The sequence below is a fragment of the Coptis chinensis genome, chromosome 6, assembly GCF_015680905.1.
Source record: "Coptis chinensis isolate HL-2020 chromosome 6, ASM1568090v1, whole genome shotgun sequence".
Taxonomy (NCBI): Eukaryota; Viridiplantae; Streptophyta; class Magnoliopsida; order Ranunculales; family Ranunculaceae; genus Coptis; species Coptis chinensis.
This window is the reverse complement of record NC_141461.1, coordinates 61,083,857-61,094,235: the sequence shown is the minus strand read 5'-3', so window position 1 is coordinate 61,094,235 and position 10,379 is coordinate 61,083,857. Positions and strand designations below refer to the sequence as shown.

The 10,379-nt window shown below is 38.3% G+C and overlaps 2 protein-coding genes across 2 annotated transcripts; one reads left to right on the top strand and one right to left on the bottom strand.

Moving 5' to 3' along the window:
• Window positions 1–441: 441 nt before the first annotated feature.
• LOC147493811 (myb-related protein 315-like) lies at window positions 442–4,902 on the top strand. Its single transcript, XM_086565340.1, has 4 exons — window positions 442–2,414; window positions 3,026–3,757; window positions 3,845–3,974; window positions 4,061–4,902. Exons 2-4 carry the CDS (start codon window positions 3,625–3,627, stop codon window positions 4,596–4,598), a joined length of 801 nt encoding a protein of 266 aa, XP_086421466.1. The 5' UTR covers window positions 442–2,414; window positions 3,026–3,624; the 3' UTR covers window positions 4,599–4,902.
• A 1,450-nt stretch (window positions 4,903–6,352) lies between these two features.
• On the bottom strand, window positions 6,353–7,227 carry LOC147493810 (small ribosomal subunit protein bS21c-like). The gene is made up of 2 exons (XM_086565341.1): window positions 6,785–7,227; window positions 6,353–6,681 (listed from the first exon to the last, which is right to left on the bottom strand). Exons 1-2 carry the CDS (start codon window positions 7,183–7,185, stop codon window positions 6,573–6,575), a joined length of 510 nt encoding a protein of 169 aa, XP_086421467.1. The 5' UTR covers window positions 7,186–7,227; the 3' UTR covers window positions 6,353–6,572.
• Between the last annotated feature and the right edge of the window lie 3,152 nt (window positions 7,228–10,379).

The following is a 10,379-nucleotide window of genomic DNA, read 5'->3' as shown; positions in this document are numbered from 1 at the left end:
ACTTCGTTACATTTTACCATCAGCGCGACGCCAGAGCTTTCGAGTTTGCAGGCTAAAGTTTAGCGACCTAGATCGCTTTACGAGGTAATGCTCGATAACATCAGCGACCTCGATTCGGTACTCACCACTGGCGTTCAAGAGGTCAAAACCTTAAATAATCGCCCGCGTGTTACCCAATAAACCGAACAGCGCCTTTGCCACAACGGTTCGGGAACTTCGCAAAACCGGCTTGGAGAACGGTATCGTCATAATGCCCTCACCGTCCCTCACAGATGGTCACCCCATGATTTGGTGGGGTGTACCTACCACTAAAAACCAGAGCGTTCTAATCAGGCTCATGGATCTCCAGATCGCTTATGGTTATCCCATATTTCTTTCTCAGATATGGGGAACGCCCAAAGCATGTCTATCCACACCTAGGCGGGGTCGCTTTGAAGACAGCGACCCCTCACCGCGACCTAAAGTGCTAGCTTCAGCAGCTACAGACGCAGATCGAGCCACATCTTCCTCACTGCTAGCCCCCTCAGCCGCCTCGCCTTCATCATCACTCTCAACCATCCCACACACAGACTCATCTTTCTCATCACCTTCGTCATCCCAGCCAAGAGAAACTTTGCGAACCTCATTAGATCGAATGTCATCGGATTTCGACATTTTCTCTTCTAACCCTAACAAGTCTAGCTACTAGTATCTAACAGGGTATCCTAACAACTCTAGAACAGAGGCTTAGCACCAAACAAGAAGAGGTTCAAAAATGGCAGAGAACTAACCTGGAGGATGATGCGGTAATGAAGTTCTGTCTACCAGACGAAGCAGCCAAATGAAGTCTCAACAGAGCAAGTGAAATTTTTGAGCAACCGCCCCTCCAGTTTCCAAGGCATCATGATTACACCCTAGCCCTAGCTGCCCACGACTTCCAACCAACTGTCCTGTCTTTTCACATCCCGAAAAAACGGGGCGCCATGTTTTCTTCTCAGAATCGCCAGATCCGGATCGCCACGCGGCCGCGACACGCAGCAAAGCGTTCGCACCCACTAGCTCACATGGTTAACACGAGCCATTCCTCACAGGTCGTTGGAGATTTCCACCTCTAACATACTCCACGCCTCTCTCAGCAGGTCGTTCTCACAACCTACTGAGAGGGGGCTGTGTAGGGGAGTGATATTCTCTATCCAGCACGCGCCTAACATGGTGGGAATGACACATCGACCTATGGATCCAGGTCGCATCCATAAGCTAGTAGAACGCTACAGACAGATCGCAGTATCATGCGAACTACACGAGGAAGTGACACGGATTCCCTATCCAGAAGCAATCATGACTAAAGGTGTACTTGCACATATCTTGACCGTCAGCCACTGGTCACGGCCGTAAGTTACTTGTACAGACTGCCACTCCACATCATTACAGCAGACCTAGGAGGGCAGTTCTCACATGTGATCCTAATCTCCACCCCTCATTTAGGACATCCTTTACACGTGGTGAGCAAGGATACACTCTCAATCTCTATAAATACCTCTCCTATGAACTACGCCAGACCTGATTCTACTCTCCCCCATACAACCCAGAGTAAGATACGTAGGCAGTTCGCTCTCAAGTCGAACTCGGTCTCATCCAATAATCTATTCCAGTCCCCCAGTGACTGTTTGTAAGGGAAAACCATATCACACCTTTACACTACACTTTGACGACCCGACATAACAGAAATGTGAGTGCAACCAAGAACTTTTGTTAACCCAACCCTTAAACACAGATTGCGTTTTACGTGTCAACATGTTACTAGGGCTTTTAACAGAAGTCATTGTTTGTAAATAAATAAAACTGTAACTGTTTCATTGGCTGGACTTAAGGCTTCATTGAACGAATCTGGAGACAATCATTTCAAGAGAAGCTGAAGCAGTTTCATTTGGTCTATCATGGAGAATGTGGTGTTGTCCTATTTCTTTGTAAGTACCAGTAATGGTGTTTTCTGAAGGACCGAAAATGTCACCTACAATCAGCTTAAAGTTTCAAGGTTTTTTTAACTTTGCGGTCAATTAAAGTTTATTTTTCAACTAAACATCAACATTTTAAGAGGTTGAAGAAACTCTTGAAACGTTTCTCTCTAAGTTCTGGGTGACTTCAGGAAAAAATGAAAAATGTATGAATCAGCAGATGGCCTTGCTCAGTGATTGAACGTATATTTATGTGTTAACCCGAATGTCTTCTACTGTCATCTTTCTCAAAACATCAATCTTCAGCTACTTTAGATATGTACATCAATCGGTCAGCAACTTTAGACATGTGAAGGCAAACAAACATGATGTACAATTATTCAAGCCTTCTCCCTCCTATTCAACGGGGCAATTAGGGAAGCAGCCAATTACATAGGACAATTAGAGAAGCAGCCTATGGCGCTGTATATATAACTTGAGGTACTCATCCTTTTTCAGAGAGTGTCGCATTTAGTACAATATTTTGTTGATAATATGATCTGTTACATTATTTGGGGTGATCTTGTACTATAATCCATTTTCTTCACGTGTATTAGGCTGTAGATCACCACGGTAATTTCCTAACACACATTACGAGTCATGTGTCCGAGTGTGAACGCTCGAGGAGCATACTCTTTTTCTTGCATTTTCCAAAGCTAATAATTCACAGGAAAGAACAAGTCATTAATTAGCTAAAATATAAATTTGGTTAAAAAAAAGTGTATGACGTTGGCTGATGAGGTCCTTAAATAAATTATTTAGAAGTACACTTTTAGACGCTTGGACAAAATCATAGGTAAAGATGCTGAAAAGATTTTGTGCATGAACCATTAACTCATTGACCTTTACTGAGATGCTGCCCGCGCCGACACTGAATATTCATACTCTGTATGTTTTCTTATGTATTGGGCTGCTTGCGGCATGAAGGACTTCGAATCACACTTGCCGCGCCTATTGCTAGATGCTCATTAAATTTGTGCCTTTCAAAAAATTTAGCTTCTCTGGTTTACCTATGATACCTGTGACTTAAATTTTTTGGTTTTCATGTGCAGTCTTATTGGGAAGATCTCATCGCAAGAGTTCCCAAATGACACGGAGACACGAGACGCTGAATGGTGCTCAACCCCTTGAGGAACTGGATCTTAATTCCCATCTTTGAGCGCCTTCAACACTCTCTCCTGCCATGTACGCAAGAAAGAAGTGGCCCCAACGACAAAGCCTAATAGTGGAAATCCGTTTACTAACGAAAATTTTAAAATGCCAAATGAGAGAAGACTTTCGTTGCAAATGAATAAACTTTTCCAACCAAGACAGCACGTTTTTCCTCTAATTTCTTTCAAAATTATCACTAACAACACTTCCCCTTTGCACTAATCTTTGCACTAATGACTAATGACTTGTAATTGATTTATAAATTCATAATCTCCACAATTGTTTACTAAATCATTCAAATGCAATCATGAATTTGTCAAAAAGAACATTACTATAAGAATGTATATGAACTGGCATCTCTAGTTGAATAATGAGTTCCTTTCGGTGAAAGTGCAACCCCTCTAATCCCCGACCACAAATTATATATGTGCGACTGTGTGTGTGTGTCACTTGCTATCTATCTAGACCTGTCGTTCGGAAGCTCTAGCCAGATTTCACAATGGGGAGACAACCATGTTGTGAGAAAATTGGACTAAAGCGAGGTCCATGGACCATTGAGGAGGATCACAAACTCGTGAACTTTCTGATAAACAATGGAGTAAACTGTTGGAGGATGGTTCCGAAGCTTGCAGGTGATACAAATGTTCATGAACTATTTATATTAAGATATATTTAATTCCTGTTATTGATTTAATGACATGCGCGTATTCGTGATGAAGGTTTATTGAGATGTGGAAAGAGTTGTAGATTAAGATGGATGAATTATTTGCGACCGGATCTTAAGAGAGGGCCACTGACAGAAGATGAAGAAGAACAGATTATTCAACTCCATGCTCGACTTGGTAACAGGTATGCAAAGTTTACATTCTTTCAGTATATAGAAAATTTACATGCAATATTTTGAGAAGTCACTAACAAATTTTGGATGACTTTAGGTGGTCAAAAATTGCAGCACATTTTCCAGGAAGGACCGATAATGAAATTAAGAACCATTGGAATACTCGCATTAAGAAGAGACTAAAACTCCTTGGTTTAGACCCTGCGACACACAAGCCCACTGAACAAAGTGTAAAACATGACACAGAAATTGAACGGACTTCACGTTCTAATGACGAAGATACAAGCCTGCAGTTTAAACCGTCTGATAGCACTGCGTTGGATACACTTCCAATCACAGAGAAGAAACAAGAAGTTGAATTTGCATCAGATGACACAATCGATCTTATGCAGGACTATGACAAGCTATGGGGAAGCCTCAATGTGGAAGCAATGGTGCATTCAGAAACCAATCCCTCCAATGATTACAGTCCTTCATTTTCTATTGAAGATTCTGTCAATACGTCCATGAATGAAAGCATCTCTATGCAAGAAGATTCTCAAAAATGGGTACCTAGTGTAGACTCTAGTATCTCATGGACATGGGATGACTTCAATCCTCTTGAAGATTTTTTCGCTTTCCAAAACCTATATTGATTCCAGTGACTACTCATGAAAAGAACACAAAGATGGGCCGTTTTCTACTTGGGATGAAAATTCACTAGTCAAAAGAGTACTATAGCTTTATACTCGTGATATTGTTCTCATTCCACCTATTTATACAAATCTAGAATACTGACGTACGAGATCAGTATACAACTTCTTTTAGCAAATTGGAGTGATCCAACTCCAGCTCTCAAGATATAATCTCTCAACTATGCACGGCATACATTTGACCGGGGGATCTATCACTGTACACATCTTCTTTACATATATATATATATATATATATATTTTTCCATTTCTTTTAATTTTAGTTTTTGGATACTGCAACTATATACCCAAAAGTGGTACTCCAATGCTTTGCCCATTGTATGAATGTCATTTTGATTTCAATTCGTGATGTGGATTAATGAAGCTTTGTCCTAAAGAGAGAAAAAAAGAAAAGAAACAGAAAGGGGTACTGAACTAAGATATCAACAATAGAGATAAAGAGCATAACAATATGCTTAAGTTGGGGACGAACTAATGAATAAACTTCACAAACTAAGCTCTACAGACTAGGCTCTAAATCTATGTCCAACAGCACCTCAAACTCACAATGTGAAGGTGTGTGAAGCATTACGAATTCCCAAAGATTGAAACAATAACAAAACAAAACAAGCATTGCAGAAGTGTTAACTGCAATTGCCGCCACCGATGTGATATGATGCCACTGTCAAGCTATGCAATCTGGATGCCTCGAGGGAAGAAGGGACATTGTTGTGGTAGGTAATGTTGCTAACCAGTGTTGCTTCCAAATTCTTGCTAAAAATATTCTCTTTAATATGGCGATCAATTAGACAAGGAGACATATTTGAGCCATCTCGAAACCCAGATCTCCCCTTTTACCAACCTTGACATGTTTAAGTTGTAAGAGAGGTCTACTTTTTCAACCATTTACTTGTAGCATCTCAACCGTATGCTTGCTGAAACTGAATTCGTGGTCTTTGATTCATTTGTGCTATCGACTCCATAAAGCAAACATGGAGGGAAACACTTCATAAGGGCCTCATCAATACGAAAAACACACTATCTATCTCTCCAAAACCAAACTCTATTGTGAATTTCCGTAAGTTAAGCCATCATAATATACTGCTAGACTTCCATTCCAAAAGTGGCCATGAGGACAAAACAACAAAATCTTTCTACTGTAGACTTGAAACGAAAGGAATGACTTATATACTTTCAGTTAATAAGACCTTTTTTTCACATTTTCCATTTTATCCGTTTCTGATTGGCTTTTTCTTTATTTAAGGGGAGAGCACTAGACCAACATCTGTTTCATCAGAACTTTCGGATTCACTTGTGCTTTAATCAAGATTCATGCTGATTAAGCATTGTCCAGGAAAACTTAAGTACTGAGTGGCAGTGAGATACTGAGATACGCATATTAAGAACATATAGGAACTCAGACCATCACATCAAAGTGCTATTACTTTGGAGTACAATAATATGCACTTGAACTTATCACTATAAGTGCTTGCATTTCTAAATGCATGCCAATAAAACCAACAATAAAGTTGTAAAAATAATTCCAACACATGCATGTGCAATTAACAAATACCTATACAGAAACTCTTACAATGTTCCCCCAAAATTTCTAGAGGAGTATCTTTTATGCAAATATGAAAGACAAAATGTTAAGCAATAAGTCAACCAAGATAGGTGAACATGAAACATTACGAACATAAAACCTACAGTATATCCAGTTCTAGAATCAAACTACTACTTCAGATGGATTACAAAGTAATATGGGTCAAGGTACATCATGGAGATTAGAGCCAAAATGACAAAAAGTAATTCAACATATAACAACACTTGAAACTGCTCACACCAAAAAGAAGAATCATGTTGCTTATCAATATTTCTGATAAACAGTAATTATCTATCAACTTACAGTAAGCAGAAGTACACTTGAGAATGAAATACTCAAAACGGCAAGTTTCCTTCAGGCATGTCCCAGTTGTCTCCATCGTCATCATCCTTCTTTGCATTCAAGGTTTCCTGCTTATCTGGCAGTGGAGCTCTAAAGGGTCGCCTGATTATTCAATAAAACAATTGTCAGCTTACAGGTTTGATACAATTGTCAAAGTGTTACATAAACAAATTAAATTCTACAAGTAAGAGTGAAAAACCCAGACCTTCTTCTGTTCCTCTTAGCAGCATCTCTAACCCTTCTCTTCTTCTCTTCCTGACTATTCTCAAAAAACCTTCTCCTCTTACATTCCTGAATCACTCCAGCTTTCATAACTTCTCTCTTAAACCTCCTTAGAAGTACTTCTTCAGGCTCATCTTCCCCAACAATGACTTGAACATTATAAGCTGATTTAAAGAAAAGGGTATTTGAGTAAGCAACAGAGGGGCATACCACAAACATCGAAGAAGCCCCATTATCAACCGGAACCCTTTGAAGACATTGCAATGAAGTAGGAGAATGATGTGAAGATGGAGGAGGGTTGATTTGGTAGTTTTGTAGTCTTGCAACTCGACTGGGTTGGGCCGTTAATGAGAAGGGAACAAAGTTGCAGAGAGATGAAGCCATTGCCAAGAAAGGAAAAAAGAGGAAGGAGGTACAAAATCCACTCAACGTTTGGGCTTTTGTTTGCTATTACGGGCCGGGTACTGGTTTTTCTCGTTTCAATAGGCCCACTCCAACATCCAATCACATTAGGACAACTTGGCAGTTGCTATATAATCTCGTCCCCCTGCATTTACCATTGTTAGCGCACTGAATGTTTAGTTGTTGACTTCTGGTAATAGCTAGTAAATTCGTGATACGCCTAATATTCAAAATGTTTAACAATAATATTTTTAAATATTCGGTTCAATAAAATGCTAACGGCAAAAATACGATATATGTGTTTTAAATTGGCTATATATTTTACATTTAAAACTTTGATATATAAGAATGGGGAGGGATAGAGGCACATTCTTATGGGCACATTATAGCCACATTTTTCATATACAAATGAATTAAGGCATGGTTTTTTGTGGAGATGATCTCTTATCATGAAGATCATTCTCACAAAAAATTATAATATTTGGATATGTCTAACCATATAAAAATTAGTGTTCATTTTTTAGCTTTTCATCTAACGGTCCAATTTTTTTGTGAGTATGTTCTAAGGTTAGATTTCTTTGAATGAGTTGAATTTTTGTGAGCATGTTCTCCATAGTGGGGAGATTATCTCCACAAAAATTTAGTCTTATAAGTCCATGATTTTGCTTGGATTAATTTACAATATGGCTAGAATGTGACTACAGTGAATATGCCTCTATCCCTCCCTTATAAGTAGGGTATATAACGCTTTTATTTTTATTTTTACAATTTTATTTATGAAAAAATAATACAAATGTCAAATTTTTGGTTCTACTTACTATTACTAACACAAACAAAATTAAAAACGTACAACTAACACATCCATTCCTGGTAAACAAGATTGCTTTTGAGTTTTGATCTTCAAGGCTATGGCTTCAAGAACTAAAAAAGGGTGGAACTATTTTCTAGCTATGGCTTAAAGCCTTCAAGAACTAAACACATGATTTTCTTATTCTTTAGTCTAAGCATTTATTGGTACTTTAATCTTTACTTTTTTAGTCGGTTTAGTTTTTCCAAATATTAAAGTACGAGAGTTTCCATTGCTAGTTTTTTTTTTTTTTTTTTTTTTTTTTTTTTTTTTCAATAATTCGAGCATTATAATTCAGTAATAATAAGCCCAGCCCAAGAAATTCGCGTATTAAACCGCATCTTCCAAATATTCACCGTCTTGTTCGTTTTATACGGGAATCATTATAATACGTAAATAATTCGCGAATTAAACGACGAATTACTAGCTATAATTCTCGTGCACTTGTGCATTTGTCCCCAAGAAGGAGCTCAACTTATTTGGTGTACACCCGACGCTCACATAAGGTCTAAAGGATATTTACCTATGGGCTATGGCACCAATTTACCTAGCTCTAAAGGATATTTGCGAGTGCACCTTATAATTTCAATGCTATGATATCTAATAATTCGTAAAACTACAAGACGTAAGGAATTCATAGCAGTGTATTATGGTCTCCAGCAATGGAAGGTACAACGATTTGTTCAATTGATTTTCATACTCAATACTAGAACACTATGTGTGGTGGTTTTTCTAGGTCCCCACAATCTTCGATCTGCTGAAATGTCTTCACACCATGTTCTAGTTCAAAGTATATATGCTGAAATCATATAATTAAATTTCTTACTCGAGTATACGTTAGTGATTTTGAAGAATGATTAGGTTTGGGACGAATTTAATCCCATGCCAAAATCATTCTCCAGTAGTTTAATCACATGCTCAAGTGTTTAGGTTTGGGACGAATTTCTTACTCGAGTTATACGTTAATGTGAATTTTGTAAGTAAGGTCTTGATATAAGTGTAGTTTAGTGTGTGTTGTGAGTAATCATTCCATACATCAAAACTGCTCTTATCAAATGGCGTCGCTACCGGCCTAAAGCCTTAAAGAGCACAATAATGGAGCTACAATATATCATAAGGGAATCAAACCCCACCCAAGGCCCCCCATCCTCACCCTTCCATGAGATTTCTTTGTATTTGTTTTTTCTATTTTTTTTCTCCAAATTCTTACTGACTCTGTAAAAATTTCTGCTTACAGCAGGGTACCAACTGATGGAGTTGGCAATATAATCAAGACTAAAACACAAGAATATACTATCAAAACTTTCAGATCCTAACATCGAATAGAGTTGCGGGCCGTGACTCCTTTGGTAGCTCGTGCGAACCTTCTAGACTTGTTTAAAAATTCTGATGAACGCCAAAACCTCCTGTCCTAGCCCAGTTCATTACATAAAATTAGAAATGTCAGGGTTACAAATTATGGAAATCATTCAGAAACTCTTCCTCATCTTCCTTCTTCTTTTCCTTTGAAATATTCTTGATTCTTTACTATAACAGACATCAAAAGAAAAACTCTGTAAAAATTTGAGGTTCTCCAGTCATGATAGAGTCGTGAGCGCGACAATAAGTGTTGCTCCCCGCTACTGATTTGGAGAGTCAGACCTCCACTTTTTAATGCCATGATCTCCTATTATTCTACATATCACATATTACTACATGTTTGAGGCAGTCAAACCTGTTCCCGAAAATCAAAGTTAACTAAGGTTCCATAACCTTCAAGAAATTTTCAACGTCTTTCTACTTGGCAGAGTTGCGGGATATTAACATGTTTCAACTTCTAACACTCCTCGAAACACTTGTAAGAGGAGTATACTTCTTTGTATGATACAATCTGTCTTGAATCTCGTATTTGTATAATAGCATGTTATATGCTAGTAATTGTTTGCATGTTTAGAATATATACGCATGAGTGGAATGTTTTGTATAATGATTTGATTTTGTCAAGAAAGCTCTTCCTTCAAAGCTCTAGTAAAGCCAATAGATATGTTGAGGGATGCTTTGAAAGCTCTTCCTGACAAGGAGCATGAACTCTTTTTAAGGTCACTAGACTTGATGGGCTAGAATGATAAGTCGATGAAAATCTTCTTGGGGCTAGATAAGGAAGTCTAGACAGCTTGGTTGTTTAGGAAACTTCACCAAGTAGAGCTGTGAGGCTTAACGCTAATTGTGGTGGTCATGTTATGAACTCATTACTTGTTTGTGTTTGGAACTCTTTGTGTGCAATTATCTTGTGCTTTGGGATTGCTATCCCTATTTTTTTTGGATATTACTATGTTGATGTTTTGAATAT